General features: G+C 47.7%; 1 protein-coding gene across 3 annotated transcripts in view; it reads right to left on the bottom strand.

The window, feature by feature from the left end:
- Positions 1–5,155, bottom strand: part of TMCO6 (transmembrane and coiled-coil domains 6) — a 50,444-nt gene extending 45,289 nt beyond the window's left edge. The window contains exons 1-3 of one of the 3 annotated variants that reach the window (XM_063928774.1): positions 5,010–5,155; positions 4,351–4,499; positions 384–517 (exon numbers count right to left, since the gene is read on the bottom strand). In XM_063928774.1, the coding sequence (XP_063784844.1) occupies positions 384–517; positions 4,351–4,432 (216 nt within the window). In that variant the 5' untranslated portion in view covers positions 4,433–4,499; positions 5,010–5,155. The other 2 variants (XM_063928776.1, XM_063928775.1) reach the window with 2 other exon arrangements.
- Positions 5,156–20,791: the final 15,636 nt, after the last annotated feature.

Below are 20,791 nucleotides of genomic sequence, written 5' to 3'. Positions count from 1 at the left end.
ACTGGCTGCTGTTGCATGCCGGACAGCTTTATTATTACGCTGCAATTTAGATTTGTAGCAAGGACAAACCACGTTGCAACACAAGGGGAGCAAACACATACTTTTGCCACTCAGAGATATGTGATATTCCGCAATAAAAAACCGAGCGCTTCTAATTTTTTTGGTCTCGTTTGTCTTTACCTACTCGTAGGACTTGTGTGACAATCTGAGGTAGTTTTAGGCCAAAGTTTAGCAGAAATATAGAAAATTCTGAAGGGTTCACAAACTTTCAAGCATCACTTACTTTCATCACTTTAGTAGTAACGGTGGAGAATGAAAGCACCTGATTTTGGTGACCGTATGACGGCAACTGGCAAGTGACAAAGAGTGAGAGGCCTGCATACCTGCTGCTCAGAGAACACGTATCGCTCCAGCTCTCCTGACAGAGACGCCTCCTCCTCATCATCATCATCATCTGTCAGGTCCCGCAATAGCCTTTTGCTGATGAGCTGCTGCTGCCTTCGTGCTTTCCTTAGAGCTAAACAGACACAGAAATTACAAAATGCCACAAGAGTATCTCTGTCAGCACATTTCAATGTTCTATAACTAAAGCCCTAAGTCAGTGGTTCCCAAACTTTTTGGAATCATGGCACCCTAGAGTATCAGCATTATATTCATGGCACCCCTAGGCCAAAAATGTATTAGCGAGAAATTTTGTAATAAGTATTAAGTGTTTATAAGCAGGGGTGTATCTAGGGGTCCGGGCGCCCCTGGCAAAGTAAGAGACTGGCGCCCCCATATTTGAAATAGGGAAGGCACATGTGGGGCATGATCTTGTGGGAAAGGGGCATGACCATACAATAGTACTCCCAATTAAAATAACGTTTCACAGTAGTAATCCTTGTCACACTGTGGAGAAATCAGCAGTGCCTGGCGCGGCCAAGGAGGGGCACTGCCCGGCGATGCCACCCGCAGCCATGGGGGTATAATCAATTATTAATGGCAAGGAAAAGGTATCTCTGCGCACTACCTAGTAGTGGTAATGTAGCGATATATTAAGGATAGTATTCTAGTAGTTTATTTTGAGTTTCTTCACTGTGGTGCATTGCAGTGCCGAACACCGGTGCCATCTCCTGGCTGCTGTGTGAACCACCTGCCCTGGCACTGCCACTACTAAGTGATTCCACCCCCTGGCCAAGGGTGGCAACACCAGGAAGCGCCCCCTCCTCGGCCAGTGCACCTGGTAAGTGCCATCCTGGCCAATGGGTACTGTAGATAACCTCCTGTACCGAGCACACAGCCGTAGTCCCCACATCCTTCCAGCATAGACGTAGTCCCCATTCCCCTCCCAGCATATGGCCGTAGTCTCCATTCTGTTCCCAACACACAGAAGTAGTCCCCATTCCCCTTCCAGCACATAGCCATAGTCTCCATCCCCCTCCCAGCACATAGAAGCAGTCCCCATCCCCCTTCCAGCACATGATAGCCGTAGTCTCCATCCCCCTCCCTGCACATAGGCATAGTCTCCATCCCCCTCCCTGCACATAGGCATAGTCTCCATCCCCCTCCCTGCACATAGGCATAGTCTCCATCCCCCTCCCTGCACATAGGCATAGTCTCCCCCCTCCCTGCACATAGGCATAGTCTCCCCCCTCCCTGCACATAGGCATAGTCTCCCCCCTCCCTGCACATAGGCATAGTCTCCCCCCTCCCTGCACATAGGCATAGTCTCCCCCCTCCCTGCACATAGGCATAGTCTCCCCCCTCCCTGCACATAGGCATAGTCTCCCCCCTCCCTGCACATAGGCATAGTCTCCCCCCTCCCTGCACATAGGCATAGTCTCCCCCCTCCCTGCACATAGGCATAGTCTCCCCCCTCCCTGCACATAGGCATAGTCTCCCCCCTCCCTGCACATAGGCATAGTCTCCCCCCTCCCTGCACATAGGCAAGGTCTCCCCCCTCCCTGCACATAGGCATAGTCTCCCCCCTCCCTGCACATAGGCATAGTCTCCCCCCTCCCTGCACATAGGCATAGTCTCCCCCCTCCCTGCACATAGGCATAGTCTCCCCCCTCCCTGCACATAGGCATAGTCTCTCCCCTCCCTGCACATAGCCATAGTCTCCCCTCCCCGCACATAGGCAGTCTCCCCCTCCCTGTATATAGTCCTCTACTCTCAAAGAACATATCCGTAATATGTATACCTAGTGTGATGAGCTGGGCATCACCTGGGCTGGAGGATCGCACAGTAGGCAGGAACACCGCACTTTTGCACCACACTACACTTTCTGAAGAAAGTGAAAGTAAACTACAGCTCCCAGCAACCCTTGCTTGCAGGAGCTCCCGACAGCAAGGGCTGCTGGTAACTGTAGTTTATTTTCACTTTCTTCACTAGTGCATTGCGGTGCCGAACACCGAATACTGTGCGATCCTCCAGAACAGGAGATGCCACTACTAAGTGATTCCTCCCATTGGCCGAGGGTGTCACTGCCAGGCGGCGCCCCCTCCTTTGCTGGCGCCCCTGGCGAGTGCCATCCTGGCCAATGGGTAGATAGACCCCTGTTTATATGTCATCTTTAGGTACCATTATGTGGTGAGGAACGAGATTTGCTTCTGTTTGTCCACATATTTTATGTTTGGCAGCCACCAGCACTGGTTTTGCCTATTACATTGATCAGAAATAATTTTGGTCCTGGACCATCAATCCAAGGCACCCCTGCAAGTGTTCTGAGGCACCCCAGGGTGCCTAGGCACACAGTTTGGGAACCACTGCCCTAAGTAATAATTTTCCAGTCCAAAGCCTTCCCCCACCAGCTACCAACTTTACATCTCTCATTACAGGTTCTAACTGGAACCTGTGGCTGTGTAAGCTTTCTGCCAACAAGGTGTACGAGTTCCAGTCTCCACGTGTCTGTAGTCGTGCCAGGATCTGGAATTTTCTCGGATGGCTGGTCTGAGGAGTCTCGGCCGAGTCTGACTGCATTCCATGACATTAGGGCTGAAGCAGCCAGCAGGATAAGACATGCCAGTGTGTAACACGCCTTGCTTATAGTCTATAATAGAGGGAATCTGCCATACTTTTGCTGTTAAGGCATGCTGGGTTGGGTAGTTCTGCAGCAGCTGGAGTGCACCGTACAGAGAAAATATGAGTACCGGAGAAAAGGACATGTTAATGGCACCAGGAACGATACAGTGCAATAATTAACATACTAGGGTAGGACGCAGACACGGGCAAGGGTTAGGTAACTCACTGAATCTAAACGGACAAGTTGATGTGAGTCTTGGGGTGCGGGCAGCTGTCCTGCACCCAATGAGACCCTTACCCAATGAAGGGCAAACACACAGATTCTGAGTTACTGAAAGACACTAGGAGGCAAGAGACAAGGAGCACTTGAAGCACTGGATAATGCTGGGGATGGACATGAGGAAGGAGGGTCCTGCCTGTGAGAGCTTACATGCTGAGAGGACGGGTGACCAGTCGGAGGGTTACGGGGGAGAAGCACAGGACAGGGGAGGTGAGAACAGTGCTAATATTGGAGGAGGAATGGTAAACTATGAGGAAAAGGTGACTGTTTAAAATTGGTGAGATTGGGAGATTAGTCTGATTAAGTGAGGGAGGGAGTCTCAGAGGAGGGTCGCTGTGTGGGAGAAAGAGGGTAACCAGGGTGGAGTTCAGAAAGAGAAAGCGGAAGGAGGGAGTGTGGACAGAAATAAGGTCAGAGATGTACAGTAGGAGGGGGCAGGAAAATGAGATGGTCAGCAGTGTTCATGATACGCGGAAATGCGGTAAGGCGAGAATGGGGCCAGAGTGGAGGAGGTTACAATAGTCGGGGTGACAGATAAATAGCGCATGGATATGGGTTTTGGTGGCATCATATGGCAATCTACCGTCGTTATGTAGTTAATTAAGCCTACGTTCTACGGGGGTAATCCCAAATTGATCGCAGCAGGATTTTTGTTAGCAATTGGGCAAAACCATGTGCACTGCAGGGGGGACAGATATAACATGTGCAGAGAGAGTTAGCTTTGGGTGGGGTGTGTTCAATCTGCAATCTAATGTGCAGTGTAAAAATAAAGCAGCCAGTATTTACCCTGCACAGAAATAAAATAACCCACCCAAATCTAACTCTTTCTGCACATGGTTTTGCACAATTGTTATCAAAAATCCTGCTGCGATCAGCTTGGAATTACCCCCTACAACACAGTGACTTCACTAAGATTACTGTCCTGATCACAACTTAGAAACCAGATCAGTCGGAGCTACCACAGGCAGGGCAGATACAGTCACTTATGTCTAAGGCAGATAAATGGACTCTGGTGGGAGCAGGACGGCGGCGGCCCATTCAGTAACGAGTACACTGTGACGTATCACCTGTTTCCCGTTCTCTGCGTTGTGTTCTTAGCTCCTCCAATCCTGTTCGGGATTGCTTTCCCAGTTTCCTCCTACGCCACATAGCTTCTCTGAAGTGTCACGCCGGCCACTAGTGACTCTTATCACGGCGTAATTCAACAGCAGCCGTCCTAAAAGAGAAATAAACAAGCAAATATAATATTATTAAGCCTAGCATAGTATTTATACCAAGTGACCATACCGATCACAGAACACACACGGCCGACTATATGGAGATTCTTAGCGGCTAAAAGCAATTTTAGAGATAAGACAAGATTTAATGCAAAGGGTTGTGATGTTAAATCATTTTAAGTTTAACAAAATTCCATTACTACAATATTGGAGAATCCAAGTGCACAAGTACTAAGTCTAGTCTTATCTGAATATCCATATTTACTAATAAATGTATTAGCTGAGCAAAACACAGCATTGGTATTCAAGTCCTAACATAGAAGAAATACTTTAACATTTATTTACTTTAATTCATTGCAGTGCTGCCTTTATAAAAGTGAAAACTTTAAAAATGTATTTAATCAACACAATGCATAAAATAAATGGCTGCATCTTGTGTCTGAGTTACTTTAGTCCTGATAAATGACATCTATTCATTATTACAGCAGAGTCAGTGAAACATAACATACCTTCTGCACAGCATGGTCTCATGCCTAGGACGTCACACAGCGACATCTACAGGAGTCAGGCTGGTAATGACACCGGCTAACGACAGAGCTGTACACAGGACTGGCAGTGGCTGCTACATCCCCTTGTGGTAACGGCGGCCATGTTACTGAGGACCATAATACAGCGTGCCATACGGTTCACTACAACAAAATGACACCTGTGCGGGAGACAAGGTATTAGCGACAGTTGTAGTCTCTAGTAGTTTATACGGAATAGCCCATGTCCCTTCCAGGTGACGTCATATGTGGTAGGAATTTCGGCCATTTTGGTGTCTGGAAAACATTAGAAGTGTCTTACTGCTTCTATTTAATAGCACTGTTATTTGCTGCAGTCATCAGTGATTCAGTTTACTATTTTTTTAATGTTATATGTCATGTATTTTTTATTTTTTTTTCGTTTAACTTTACTTGCTGGGGCAATGCATGCTGATTAGCAGGTTAAGCGCCTAAGTTTGTGTTAGTGCATTTAAACATGAGCTCTAACAGTAGAGTAGAGGCACTCTGTGTCGGACTGGGACATGAAGGGCTCACTGGGGAGTGCAGTTGTAGGGGCCCATGCTTAGGGGTGTGGCCAGCCTTCAGAAGGGGAGTGGCCAGCCATCACAGAGGTTTAGCTAACTATTAGAGCGTGCGTTGTCTTGGCCACTTGATAAATATAGTCCATGCAAGACTTACCTACCCTCTCGGAATGGCTGGGAGGCTTCCGAAAATTTACCCTCCTGCCCCCCCTGAAAGGCGGGCAAGTGTTCCGGATTTAGATGTACCCCCTGCACTGCCCCTTCCACTAACAGCAGAGGGGGACAACATACCCTCCAACTGTACCTTTTTAATAGGTACAGTACCTTTTTTTCATGGTCTGTACCGATTTTTGCCTCTCCAAACTTCCATTGAAAGTATAGGAAAAGGGGCGTGGTCACGCTCCCTTTACACGCGACCACGCCCCCTTTTCGGATTTGTACCGATTTTTCTGTGTAAAATGTTGGAGGGTATGGGACAATCGCATCATCGTGGCCCCGCCTCCCGCTCTACAGTGCCAGTTTCCTCAGCACCGCAGACTGGGGGCGGAGCCACAATGATGCATCCTCAAAGCTCCACCCCCTGTAGCCCACCAGGGTCAGCCACATCCCTGGCCACGCCCCCTATATGCCGAGCAGGCAGCCAAGTCGGCAAGTATGGTCCATGCATGATAATTAGAGATGAGCGGGTTCGGTTCTCGGAGAACCGAACCCCCCCGAACTTTGCCTTCCGAGTCCGGATCCAAGCCAGGCTCGGATTTTCCCTCTTGACTCGGAAACCCGAACGCGGCAAAACGTCATCATCTCACTGACTGTCGGATTCTCGCGGGATTTGGATTCCATATAAGGAGCCGCGCGTCCCCGCCATTTTCACTCCAGTCTCGGAGAGTGTATAGAGAGGCTGTGTCCTCAGTGTTCAGTGTCTGTGTGTTGGGGCGGGAAAGTGGGGTGGCAAGTGTTGTACTGCTCAGTCCAGTGTAGTCACTCAGTGTATTGTGCTGTATCAGTCCAGGCAGTCACAGTGTTGGTGTTCTCTGCTGCCATATATCCAGTGTAGCTGTATAAGTGGTGCTGTGTTGTGCAGACCAGTCCAGTGTAGTCAGTGTACTATGCTGTATCAGTCCAGCCATTCACAGTGTTGGTTTTCTCTGCTGCCATATATCCAGTGTAGCTGTATAAAGTGATGCTGTGTTGTGCAGACCAGTGGTAGTGTCCTGTGTCATCAGTAACTCCAGTGACGATATACGCTGCTGCTATATGTCCACTGCTGCAGTATAACAATTATATTAACAACCTGTTGGGCTGCATCAGACCAGTGGTAGTGTCCTGTGTCATCAGTAATTCCAGTGATGATATACGCTGCTGCTATATGTCCACTGCTGCAGTATAACAATTATATAACAACCTGTTGTGCTGCATCAGACCAGTGGTAGTGTCCTGTGTCATCTTTAATTCCAATGATGATATACGCTGCTGCTATATGTCCAATGCTGCAGTATAACAAATATATAACAACCTATTGGGCTGCATCAGACCAGTGGTAGTGTCCTGTGTCATCAGTAATTCCAGTGACAATGTACACTGCTACTATATGTCCACTGCTGCAGTATAACAATTATATAACAACCCGTTGGGCTGCATCAGACCAGTGGTAGTGTCCTGTGTCAGCAGTAATTCCAGTAATTCCTGTGACGCATATTGTCTCATATAACTCCCAAAAAATAATGGAGAACAAAAATTTTGAGGAGAAAATAGGGAAAGATCAAGAAGAACCACTTCCTCCTAGTGCTGAAGCTGCTGCCACTATCCATAACATAGACGATGAAATGCCATCAACGTCGTCAGCCAAGGCCGATGCCCAATGTGATAGCAGAGGGCGTGTAAAATCCAAAAAGCCAAAGTTCAGTAAAAAGAACCAAAAAAAGAAATTTAAATCGTCTGAGGAGAAACGTAAACTTGCCAATATGCCATTTACGACACGGAGTGGCAAGGAACGGCTGAGGCCATGGCCTATGTTCATGGCTAGTGGTTCAGCTTCACATGACAATGAAAGCCCTCATCCTCCCGCTAGATAAATTAAAAGAGTTAAGCTGGAAAGAGCACAGAAAAGAACTGTGTGCTCTGAGATGGTATCACAAATCCCCAAGGAGAGTCCAAGACATACTTGCCTACCCTCCCGGAATGGGCGGGAGGCTCCCGAAAATTGGGTGACCCTCCCGGCCCCCCGGAAGGGCAGACAAGTCTCCCGATTTCAGCGGTCACCCCCTGCCCGGCCGCCCACTTAGCGAGTAAAGTGGGCGGTCCGAGCAGGCGATGACGCGATTCTTGTTGAATCGCGTCATCATAGCCACGCCCCCTGCTGTATAATGCCGAGAATAGCGGCATTACACAGCGGGGGGCGTGGCTTACATGACGCAATCAATCAGCCACGTCCCCGTCCCGCCTCTGGCCCGCCCCGTTCCGCCTCTGGCCCGCCCCCCTCTGGACGTCACCTCACTTCCCGCCTGCCCTGATGAGCCGACCGGCTGCTCTCTCCCGGAGAGAGCAGCCCAGAAGTCGGCAAGTATGGTCCAAGAGTGCCGGCGGTTGCGATGCCTGACCTTCCCAACACTGGACGGGAAGAGGTGGCTCCTTCCACCATTTGCACGCCTCCTGCAAGTGCTGGAAGGAGCCCCCACAGTCCAGTTCCTGATATTCAAATTGAAGATGTCACTGTTGAAGTACACCAGGATGAGGATATGGTGTTGCTGACGCTGAGGAGGAAGTTGACGATGAGGATTCTGATGGTGATGTGGTTTAAGTCAGGCAACGGGGGAGACACCTGTTGTCCTTGGGACGAAGAAGCTCATTGTGATGCCTGGCCAAACTACCAAAAAAGCCACCTCTTCGGTGTGGAATTATTTCTCCACAAATCCGGACAACAGGTGTCAAGCCATCTGTTGCCTCTGTCAATCTGTAATAAGTAGGGGTAAGGATGTTAACCACCTAGGAACATCCCCCCTTATACGTCACCTGCTGCGCATTCATCAGAAGTCACTGTCAAGTTCAGAAACACCTAAATCCCTTCTTCCCCCTGTACCCAAGCTCCTGCAAGCCACACCACCAACTTCCTCAACGTCAACTTCCTCCTCAGTCAGGAACGTCTGTAGTCCAGCAGGTCATGTCACTGTCAAGACTGAGGAGTCCTCTCCTAACCGGGAATCCTCCGTAGGATCCTTGAGTGTTACGCCTGCTGTTGCTGCCGCTGCTGTTGTTGCTGCTGGGAGTCGATCGACATCCCAGAGGGGAAGTCGGAAGACCACTTGTACTACTTCCAGTAAGCAATTGACTGTCCAACAGTCCTTTGTGAGAAAGATGAAATATGACAGCAGTCATCCTTTTGCAAAGCGGATAACTGAGGCCTTGACAACTATGTTGGTGTTAGAGGTGCGTCCGGTATCCACCATTAGTTCAGAGTCACTTAAAGATTTGATGGAGATAGTGTGTCCCCGGTATCAAATCCCATCTAGGTTCCACTTCCCTAGGCAGGCGATACCGAGAATGTACACAGTCGTCAGAAAAAAAGTCACCAGTGTCCTACAAAATGCGGTTGTATCCAGTGTCCACTTAACCACGGACATGTGGACAAGTGGAACAGGGCAGACAAAGGACTATATGACTGTAACAGCCCACTGGGTAGATGTATGGCCTCCCGCAGTGGCACCAGTAGCAGCATCTTGCAAACGCCAACTCGTTCCTAAGCAGGCTACGCTATGTATCACCGCTTTCCATAAGAGGCACACAGCTGACAACCTCTTACGGAAACTGAGGAACATAATCGCAGAATGGCTTACCCCAATTGGACTCTACTGGGGATTTGTGATATCGGACAATGCCACCAACATTGTGTGTGCATTACATCTGGGCAAATACCAGCATGTCCCATGTTTTGCACTTACAATTAATTTGGTGATGCAGACATTTTTAAAAAATGAGAGGGGTGTGCAGGAGATGCTGTCGGTGGCCCGAAAAATTGCAGGCCACTTTCGGCATTCTGCCACTGCGTGCTGTAGACTGGAGCGCCAGCAAATGCTCCTGAACCTGCCCCGCCATCAACTGAAGCAAGAGGTGGTAATGAGGTGGAATTCAACACTCTATATGCTTCAGAGGATGGAGGAGCAGCAAAAGGCCATTCAAGACTATACATCCACCTACGATATAGGCAAAGGAGGGGTAGTGCACCTGACTCAAGCGCAGTGAAGAATGATTTCCGTCTTGTGCAAGGTTCTCCAACCCTTCGAACTTGCCACACATGAAGTCAGTTCAGACACTGCCAGCTTAAGTCAGGTCATTCCCCTCATCAGGCTTTTGCAGACACAGCTGGATAAATTGAAGGAGGAGCTAAGACGGAGCGATTCCGCAAAGTATGTGGGACTTGTGGATGGAGCCCTTCAAGGGTGGTCAATCTGTTGAAATCAGAGCACTACATTTTGGCCACCATGCTCAATCCTAGGTTTAAAGCCTACGTTGTATCTCTCTTTCCAGCAGACACAAGTGTGCAGAGGTGCAAAGACCTGCAGGAAAAAGAGGCAATTTGGAAGCCCTTGCACAAACTGGCTTTATTTTACCTAAGTTGCCCTCCCACCTGTTATGATTCCAGTACTCCTGACCGGAGGAGATCTTATGACAATGGCCAGAGTACTGGAAGGGAATGCTGGTTACGGGAGCAGGAAAGACTAGTTGCCCCTGGCGCCCTAACTCTATTGTCTCACCCGTGCTATCGGAAATCCCTTGCGAGACTATGGTTTCTTGAGCCCCTGGCAGCCACGTTTGAAAGGCGGATTATGTCTGCCCAACTCCGGTGCCCCCCGGTCTTAGTGAGAGACAAAGGGAAATCCGAGGCAGGATGATGACAAGAGGACCTCTGACTACAACAGGCCAAGGGCAACAAGCTAACTAACCAAACTTGAAGTATGCGCGGAAAAACCGCCAGATAAAAGGACAACCAAAATCCACTAGTCCATTACTCCTACCCAGCACCGCTGGATACCAGAGTGGATCTGTGGGAGCAGAATCCTCCGCAAAAGCTCCGAAACACAAATAATAAATAATAAGTAATAAAGCGGCCAAGCCGCAACACACGGCTACGCCGCGACTCACGAACACCACTGGATGTTTAACGGTGCTCAGTCAGGACTCTAGGAACAGATGACGACTTCCGAGTGCAGGACAACTGAGGACAGGAACGACCGGACACAGCAGGACTGGAAACACTCTCAGCAAACAGATACAGCATGCAGGAAGCTATTACCGGCGTCTGTGTGAGGCACTGCAAGAGCATATAAACCGAAGCCCTCCAATCAACTGCTGCCAGTGCTGATTGCATGAATGCCGTGCAGCTGCCTTGCTGCACGGCCAGGAAACAGGTGCCCTTACTAATTTAAATGGACCCAGCAACGGGGAACGCGGTCCGCCAGTGGCGTCCCCGTTGCTAGGGTCCGTGCGGCTCCGTGCGCCCGGTGTCTAGCATTGCCAGGGAGCCGGCGGCTGTACGCGCACGGCGTCCCTGGTTGCTAGGCGCCGAGCCGCACCGACGAGCGGACCCCGGCGCCTAACACCACCAGTGTGTACTCCGAAAGAGTGTTTAGTGCAGCCGGTAACCTTGTCAGCGATCGGCGTAGGAAGTTACTTCCACTAAATGTGGAGAAGATGATGTTCATCAAAATGAATTATAAAGTCCTCCGGGAAGACCTTTACCAGCAATTGCCTCCAGAAAGTACACAGGGACCTGTGATGGTAGTTTCCAGTGGGGACGAATTAATACTCAGTGAGGAGGATGTACACAGTGAAAGGGTTGAGGAATCGGAGGATGATGATGATGAGGTGGACATCTTGCCTCTGTAGAGCCAGTTTGTGCAAGGAGAGATTGATTGCTTCTTTTTTGGTGGGGGCCCAAACAAACCAGTCATTTCAGCCACAGTCGTGTGGCAGACCCTTTCGCTGAAATGATTGGTTTGTTAAAGTGTGCATGTCCTGTTTATACAACATAAGGGTGGGTGGGAGGGCCCAAGGACAATTCCATCTTGCACCTCTTTTTCTTCTTTGCATCATGTGCTGTTTTGGGACTAGTTTTTTTAAGTGCCATCCTGTCTGTAACTGCAGTGCCACTCCTAGATGGGCCAGGTGTTTGTGCCGCACACTTGTGTCGCTTAGCTTGGCCATCTAGCTACCTCATTGCACTTCTTTTTCTTCTTTGCATCATGTGCTGTTTGGGGCCTATTTTTTAAATCTGCCATCCCGTCTGCCACTGCAGTGCCACTCCTAGATGGGCCAGGTGTTTGTGCCGCACACTTGTGTCGCTTAGCTTAGTCATACAGCCACCTCGGTGCAACTTTTAGACCTAAAAACAATATTGTGAGGTGTTCAGAATAGACTGGAAATGAGTGGAAATGATTGTTATTGAGGTTAATAATACTGTAGGAGCAAAATTACCCCCAAATTCTGTAATTTTAGCTGTTTTTATGTGTGTCCTTCCCCCCCACCCCCCCAGAAATCATCCAGATCCAAAACCAAAACACGAAAGGGTGGTCTTGGCAAAACCAAGCCAAAACCAAAACATGAAAATGGAATTAGAACCAAAACACAAAACACGAAAAGTGCCCGCCGCACATCTCTAAAATGTGCCAGATTAATAAGAGCAATGCACTGTAGAAAGAAAACATCATAGTCCTATGCCAGCAGCGGCCAACCCGCGGCTCCCGAGCCGCATGCGGCTCTTTCATCCTCCACATGCGTGTGAAAATGGTGTAGTTTGCACTGGCGCTAAATATTAAAAGATGTATCCCTTTTTGTTTAGAGGGATTTCCCGGCCAACAAACCAATAGGCCAAATAAAAGTTAAAATGTACAAACTTTTATTAAAACACAAAATACTGACATGAACATACACAAATAAAGTGCATCTGTGGGGCTGGACCAGTTTGAAGGTGAATGTGCAAATGGAAAAAATGTCTCTCACCATGAATCAGGGTTGCGGTGGGCTAGCTTTTTAGAAAAGCAACAGTGTCCCAGGCTGAATCTGGCCTAGGCACCACCGCAGCAGGTTTATTCAGCTTGTGAGTCCTTTTGAATCCACCACTGGTCCTCTCCCCTTGTCGCCTCCGTCTGTAAACAACGCGTTTCGGTCACTTAGCTGTGACCTTTTTCAAGTTCCTGGATGGAGGCTGTATGATCCTGGTGGTCTATTTATACCCCTCTTTATTAATGGCAATGTTTTCACCTGCGGGTAGTGAGCTCCGCAATTACCGGACATTCACTTCCGGAAGTCGCGGTTTGCGTTCCAACTGCTACCGGAAATGACGTCGCGTGCGTTCCATCGGTACCGGAAGTTGCGCGATCGCGACTGTAGTACATTGTGCTTCTGGATTTACTTGCTTTAGGCATTGCAGATAGTTATTTCGTATTGCAAACACCCATTTCGTGTCCACAAATTATCAAGCAAGGCTTTTCTTTTCTGGAGATGTCATTTTGAGGGAATGGATAAAATTATTGTAGATGATGCCCGTTCCGCCATCTTTCTCCATGGAAAATGGCCAGTAGCAAATGATTTCTTCCTTTTAAGAGGGTTTTTTTTGGATTATTGGGTTCTTTTCTCCTCATATATTCAGGGACCCTCTCTGACCAAACTTTGTGGTACTTTTTATTCCCACCAGTCCATCCCTATTACCCGAGTAGGGTCCCTGTTTTCTTTATGCAGGAGTTCGCCCCAGGAATTAGTATCAATAGTAATTCATCATTGTTGATACATAGAAGAGAAGAGAGAAACATTTTAGTTAAAAAAAGAAGAATTGTATGTGACTTGGTATACGTGAATTTTTATGACCAGACAGAAAGATTAAAATAGTTAAAATGTAAATAAATAAAAGGGGTATAACAGTGTGCATTCATAAGACATTTCATAGAGACAAGTCAATCTAAAAACCATTTCAGTTCGAAATCGACATTGTGTCCGTTAGGTTTCAGGGAATTGAGGTCAAAGATCCAACGCATCTCGGTTTGTGCGAGACGCTTATCAAGATCTCTATTTTTCCAATTTGTTTTGATCTGTTGGATTCCCAGGTACCTCACAATGTGCCCCTCACATTTGTTATGTATCTTGCTGAAATGGTCCGAAAAGGGATGGCTATCCAGACCCTTGCGGATGTTATACACATGTTCCGCCATTCGTGTTTTTAAGGGTCTGGATGTTTTCCCCACATATATCTTTCCACACTTGCATTCAAGTAAATATATGACGTTTCTTGAATGACAAGTTATGAAATCCCTAATTTTGTATTTTTTTCCTTTGACTATGAATTCTGTAATTTTCCTTGGAATGTCTTTTTTAGTGGTGGTTTTACACATCAAGCAGGTACCACACCTATGGAATCCCTGATTACATGTTCTTGCTAATGAATTTTCAGGAAGACTGCTTTTCACTAGCCTATCTTTCAGGGACCTTGCTTTTTTATATATGAAAGTCGGTTTCTTAGGGATGATGTGTCCAATAACCGGATCATCCTGTAATATTCTCCAATTCTGTTTGAATATTCTTTCGATATGCTTATGATGTGCACCATACTGTGTAATGAATGCCCATTCGTGAGAGTTCTCATTTGTTTCTATGTGTACTTTCTCTTTGAGTAAAAGACTCCTCTCTGTACTCCTTACTTGTTCTTCTGCCTTAACTAAAATAGAATTTGAATATCCCTTTTCTTTAAAACGGTTTCCCATCTCTCGTATCTGTACATCCAGGACATTTGAATCAGAACAATTTCTCTTTAGCCGTTTGTATTGCCCCACCGGAATGTTCTCAAGCCATTTTTGATGGTGCTCACTATCTATATTGATGTAAGCGTTCGAGTCAGTTGGTTTTCGATGAGTCCGTGTCAAGATAGAGTTGTTTTCAATGTATATGGCTAAATCCAAGAACACCAACTCTTTTTGACTCTGAGTGAAGGATATCATCCAGATCCAAAACCAAAACACGAAAGGGTGGTCTTGGCAAAACCAAGCCAAAACCAAAACATGAAAATGGAATTAGAACCAAAACACAAAACACGAAAAGTGCCCGCCGCACATCTCTAAAATGTGCCAGATTAATAAGAGCAATGCACTGTAGAAAGAAAACATCATAGTCCTATGCCAGCAGCGGCCAACCCGCGGCTCCCGAGCCGCATGCGGCTCTTTCATCCTCCACATGCGTGTCGGTCCGCTCCCAGCCACCACTGCCCGACACAGCCCGGCACACACATACTTCTAAGGTCTCCGTGGCGGTGACTATCTTCAATTCAGAGCTCACGGACCAGCAGCTAAGGATCCTGATTGGCTGCCGGACAGTGAGCTCTGATTGGCTCACGGCCCGGCGCAGAACTGAAGATAGACACCGCCGCCGGAGATTGAGGGGCAGGAGAGGCGCACACTGCGCTCTCCTACCATCATACACAGCAGTGCGGTGAGCAACACTTGGGGGGGGGGGTATGACTGTGGGGACATGTATATCTGGCACTGGGGGGCATATTTGTATATGGCACTGGGGGCACATATGTATCTGGCAATGGGGGCATATCTGTATCTGGCACTGGGGGCATATATGTATCATATATGTATCTGGCACTGGGGGCATATCTGGCACTGGCGGCATATCTGTATCTGACACTGGGGGCATATCTGTATCTGGCACTGGGGGCATATATGTATCTGGCACTGGGGGCACATCTGGCACTGTGGGGACAAGTGTATCTGGCACAAGGGGCATATCTGGCACTGTGGGGACATGTGTATCTGGCACTGTGGGCATATCTGTACCTGGCACTGGGGGCATGTATGTATCTGGCATTGGGGGCATATCTGTATCTGGCACTGGGGGCATATCTGGCACTGTGGGCATATCATGTGTATCTGGCACTAGGGGCATATCTGGCACTGTGGGGACATGTGTATCTGGCACTGGGGGGCATATATGTATCTGGCACTGTGGAGCATATATGTATCTGGCACTGTGGAGCATATATGTATCTGGCACTGTGGGACATATGTGTACCTGGAACTGTGGGGCATATGTTCCAAGTACACTATGATGTTCTCTGTATTATGCACCATTTAAAGAAGAACACAACCCAGAACCACCGAATAAATGCAGCAGGGGTTGGTACCTTTATGTATGGGTTTTGCTCTCACCCTACAAATATATTGACTTTAAAATGTTGATGTACATATTCAAGCAACCCAAAGGTGACTACTGTATCTGTGATGATAGAAATCGTTGTTTCTAGGGGCGTATTAACAGTGGAGGAGACCTGTGTGAAGCCTCCTCTGTCTGGGCCCCCTCCTCTCTAGCTGGCACCACAATAAAGTTTGAGCACTAGGGGCACAGACTTTATTACACATGTACAGAACTCAGGGGAAATGGTGCAGCGGACATTTTCCCAGAGATTTCTTTACTGTGCACACGCAAAACTTTGGGAAAAGGCCCCCTGTGTTAGGATTCTGTTCAGTATGTATCTGGTGTCAGCTGATCCACATGTGTTCTGTTCCTTGGCTCTGTGTACATGCAGCTCAGCAGGTGCACAGGGTTTGTAATTACTAGTGAACACTCCCAGCCTGGCCTTGTTCATTGGTTAGTGTGGCTGTTAAAGGCCAGCTAGCTGAGTTCTCAGACGCCGGTGATATTATACTACTTTCCTGCCTGAACTACCTGCATTGCCTGGTGTCTTCGTCCTAGCTCCTGTTCATGCCGAGAAGCCTGGTTTTCCAGTTCATATAATCCTGCCACAACCATTCTTGCCTGCTCGTGTTCATGCCAGAACTATTTAGTTAAGTATCATGGACTTTCACTGTGCTCTGTGGATTCTCTAGTATTCACTACTCGTGTTACATGTTACTATGGACTTCCTCTATGCCTGCATGCTGTTATGCTTTATTATACAAATCCTGCAATCCGTTCCGTGGATTATATTACTCTGATTCTTTATTCAACTGTCTCATTACTCTGCTGCAATTCTCAGTCTGCAAACCCATTTACTCTTAGCTCATATTGTACCCTGGATTGCTACTGTGATTCCTCTGCCATACCTCATTATACCACTGCTATAATAAATACTTATTCCTGCACTTCTGTGGACATTCATTTCCTGCAACAGTGATTGTTATACATTCTAGTCCTGTAATCAAGTCCTGGCTCTTAGCTGTTATATTACTCACCTGCTGTCCATAATCAGTGTAAGTGTGCTGCACATTTCAGTATTAAAGGGAGAGTCCATAGTCTGCTAACCTTCAATTCTGCTACAACGTGCTCATGTTATTACTGTATTCCCCAGTCAAGTCTGGTTAACCATTTCTATGTCACACTGCATCTGCCTGCACCTCCAGTAGTAATTCTCTCCTTGTAATTCACCTGCCAAACATTAGAGGCAGGTGAATCGTATTCGTAACACCCTGCACCATTTTCCCGGTGATTTGTGGAGAGGTTCTGCCGCAGACGGAGGACTACGGAGAGGTGAGTATTGCAAAAATGGGTGCAGGGTATGCATTGTGTGCCCCCCATTATACATATGCCAGTGCTTGTTTCAGTCCACAATTACTATACCAAGCCCATACTGTACTCGGGACTACATGAAAAATTGTGTGTCTCCCGCAGGTTTCGGGAGAGTAGGGAAGTATGTAATGGCGTCTAGAGAAGGGTTGGTGGAGTCTGCACAGGATCTCTCAGTATAAATGCTTGGTACTATATATAATGTAAGTTAAAGCTATAGCTGTAAATTAAACCAACATATGACCATAAAACAAAACAAATAATTAGTATTTGGCACTAGGTTGGCGGTGCTCCCAGAGATAGTTCAGTAAACTGGTCTAGGGAAAGTGTATGGTTCTTGTAAAGTACAGGAGCCAAAAAGAAAAGAAAGACTATATGTCTCTTCTGGGGCACACTTTTATTGAATAAAACTAAGTGTGCCCCAGAAGAGACATATAGTCTTTCTTTTCTTTTTGGTTCCTGTACTTTACAAGAACCATACACTTTCCCTAAGTATGTAATGGCCATTACCCCTTCTGTAACAGTGAATGTGGGAGAATGCCTAATTTGTTTAAGGCGAGTTTCTTTCCACAAAGCAATGAGCGTGGGCACACTAGCACTCCTCATACCTGCCTACTTTTGAAAAAGCATTTCAGGGAGATTGTGAAAGTAACACCTATAAGTACGGACGTGTACTGCTACATCTGAGAGGTGTCATAAAAATGACTTACATCCAAATGTAAATGAGCCCCAAAGTTAGTATACTGTATACACATATACTGCAAGTGGCCATGAGAAACCTTATTTAAAATGAATGTAGCCATAGGGATCATGGGGGGTCATTCCGAGTTGTTCGCTAGCTGCATTCGTTTGCTGTGCAGCGATGAGGCAAAAACTCGGCACTTCTGCGCATGCAGCGCAATGCGCACGCATGACGTACTATTACAACGAACAATGTAGTTTTACACGGGGTCTAGCGATGCTTTTCAGTCGCACAGGCAGCCGCAGAGTGATTGACATGAAGAGGGCGTTTCTGGGTGTCAACTGACCGTTTTCAGGGAGTGATCGGAAAATGCAGGCATGCCAGGAAAAACGCAGGCGTGGCTGGGCGAACGCAGGGCGTGTTCGTGACGTCAAATAAGGAACTGAATGGTCTGAAGTGATCACAAGCGCTGAGTAGGTTTGAAGCTACTCTGAAACTGCACAAAATTTTTTTGTAGCCGCTCTGCGATCCTTTCGTTCGCACTTCTGCTAAGCTAAAATACACTTCCAGTGGGAAGCGGCATAGCGTTTGCACGCAGGGGCGTATCTACCAATTGGCCAGGATGGCACTCGCCAGGGGCGCCAGGCAAGGAGGGGGCGCCGCCTGGCGGTGCCACCCGCGTCTAAAGGGTAGAAAAGTAGTACTATCAGACTGTACCTGGTGAGAGTCTGCTACTTCCGGCACGGTCCTGGTGTCCGTCAGCACCGCACTGCACTTGTAATCGGACTCAAAATAAACTACAGCTCCAAGTAGCTCTTGTTGCCGGGAGCTCCCGGCAGCAAGGGCTGCTGGAAACTGTAGTTTATTTAGAGTCTTATCACTAGTGCAGTGCGGTATGCGGTGCTGACGGACACTGGCGCCACGCCGGCAGTAACAGACTCTCACCAGGTACACAGCAATTGTTATATAGCACAGTGCTATAGATCTATTTGTTGTTGAAGATAATAAAAATGTGTCAGTGTTTGGGAGAAGGGACTCTGGAAAACTACACGATTTCATGCATGTTAGATGTAAGTAGTAAGTAAGCGAAAACTAACTTGTTGAGTGTAATAAAGAAAATACATATCTTACCTATTTCAAGGCCAGGTTCAAGGAAATGTATATCAGTTAATTGTATAATTGATCATTTTATCTCTGAAGTGATGGCACCCTGATGTTTATCTAACAGGAAGCACTTCTACCATCCAACTAACGGTGTTTGGTTAATGGCTGGGTCCATTTGAGGCTCATCTCACAGCATCTCATTAGCATTTCATTCAGGATGCAGTCAAGATGCCGGCGTTTGGCATCCCGGCGGTCAGAACGCTGACGCCAGCATCCCGAAACTGCTCGAAATGCTGATGCTGGCATCCCAACATAGATAGCGATGTAGAATGCCAAAATCCGGATCGAGTTGGTGCCAAAGTCTCCACTGGCAATCCGTGTGGGAGGGTTAGGGTTAGGCTGCAAGGGTTATGGTTAGGTTAAAGGGAGGGAGATTAGGAAGGGTGGGTTAGGGTTAGGCACCACTGAAGAGGCTGGGGGGGCGGGGTAGGGTCAGGCTGTGGAAAAGGTGGGTTAGGGGGAAGGGATGGTGTTATGTGAATATGAGACACTACTGTGTGGTGTAATGTGAATAAGGGACACTACTGTCGACTTCAGCTCAGCCTTCAATACAATAGTCACCGCCATGGGGTCCCAAAAGCTATCTGTTCCTGGACTGTAGACTTTCTGATAGATAGAAAACAGGTGGTCAAAGTGGGAGAATTCTTCTCCCAAGCACTGTCCATCAGTACTGGGGCCCCTCAGGGCTGTGTCCTCTCACCCCTGCTCTTCTCTCTGTATAACAACGACTGCTCCTCCAAGTCGCAGTCAGTTAAGATCATAAAATTCGCAGATGACACCACCGTAATCGGCCTCATAAAAGATGGGGACGAATCGGCGTACAGACAGGAAGTGGACCGGCTGGCCCGGTGGTGTAGCTGCAACAACCTCAAGCTCAACCCACTCAAAACTGTTGAGTTGGTAGTGGACTTTAGGAAGAGGCCAGTTGGAGTTCCCCCACTAATCATAGCCGACAGCGTGGTGTCACTACTGGACTTCTTCACGTTCCTGGGGACCACAATCTTCCGAGATCTCAAAAGGGGGACTCAATGCAAAGGCCATCATCGGAAAGGCGCAGCAGAGGCTGGTCTTCCTAAGGCAACTTAAGAAGTTCAACATCCCACAGAAGCTCCTGCTTCTCTTCTACTCTGCAATTGTAGAATCTGTGTCTTGCTCCTCGATAATCATCTGGTATAGTTCCGCCAGCGAGAGAGATAAACGCAGGGTCCAAAGAGTGGTAAGGTCAGCTGAGAAGATCATCGGAGCGGACCTTCCCCCTGTCCATGATCTGTATCTGTCCAGAGCCAAAAAATGGGCAACTAGAATAGTTAAGGACCCGCTTCACCCTAGCCACGGCACGCTCAACCTGCTGCCATTTGGCAGACCATACAGGGCCATCCCCACCAGATCCAACATAAGCCTCAATAGCTTCTTTCCTCAAGCAGTCCACCTGGCCAATACAGCCGATTCTGATTCTGTATGGCATAATTATAAATGGAAGTACTATTGTGTCCACACCCTTCCCCCACAAGACCATGCCCCATTTCCAATACTCACACCTTATTTCAAATGTGTGCAGGCGGTGTGTGGGAAAGGGGGAGGGGGGGGCACCAGCCCCTTACTTTGCCAGGGGCGCTCAGACCCCTAGATACACCCCTGTTTGCACGGCTGCTAAAAACTGCTAGCGAGCAATCAACTCGGAATGACCACCAATGTGTCTTATTACCAATACAGGGAAATGGCGCTGATGATCCTATTTGAATGTATATATCTCTAATTTATCTTTTCCCCAAGAATGTAATAGCTATATAATTGGGGTAAGGTAAAATCAGGGAGATTGCTCGATTATTCAG

This window comes from Pseudophryne corroboree, chromosome 6 (genome assembly GCF_028390025.1).
Source record: "Pseudophryne corroboree isolate aPseCor3 chromosome 6, aPseCor3.hap2, whole genome shotgun sequence".
Taxonomy (NCBI): domain Eukaryota; kingdom Metazoa; phylum Chordata; class Amphibia; order Anura; family Myobatrachidae; genus Pseudophryne; species Pseudophryne corroboree.
The sequence above is the reverse complement of the archived record's forward strand: the minus strand, read 5'-3'. Positions and strand labels throughout refer to the sequence as shown.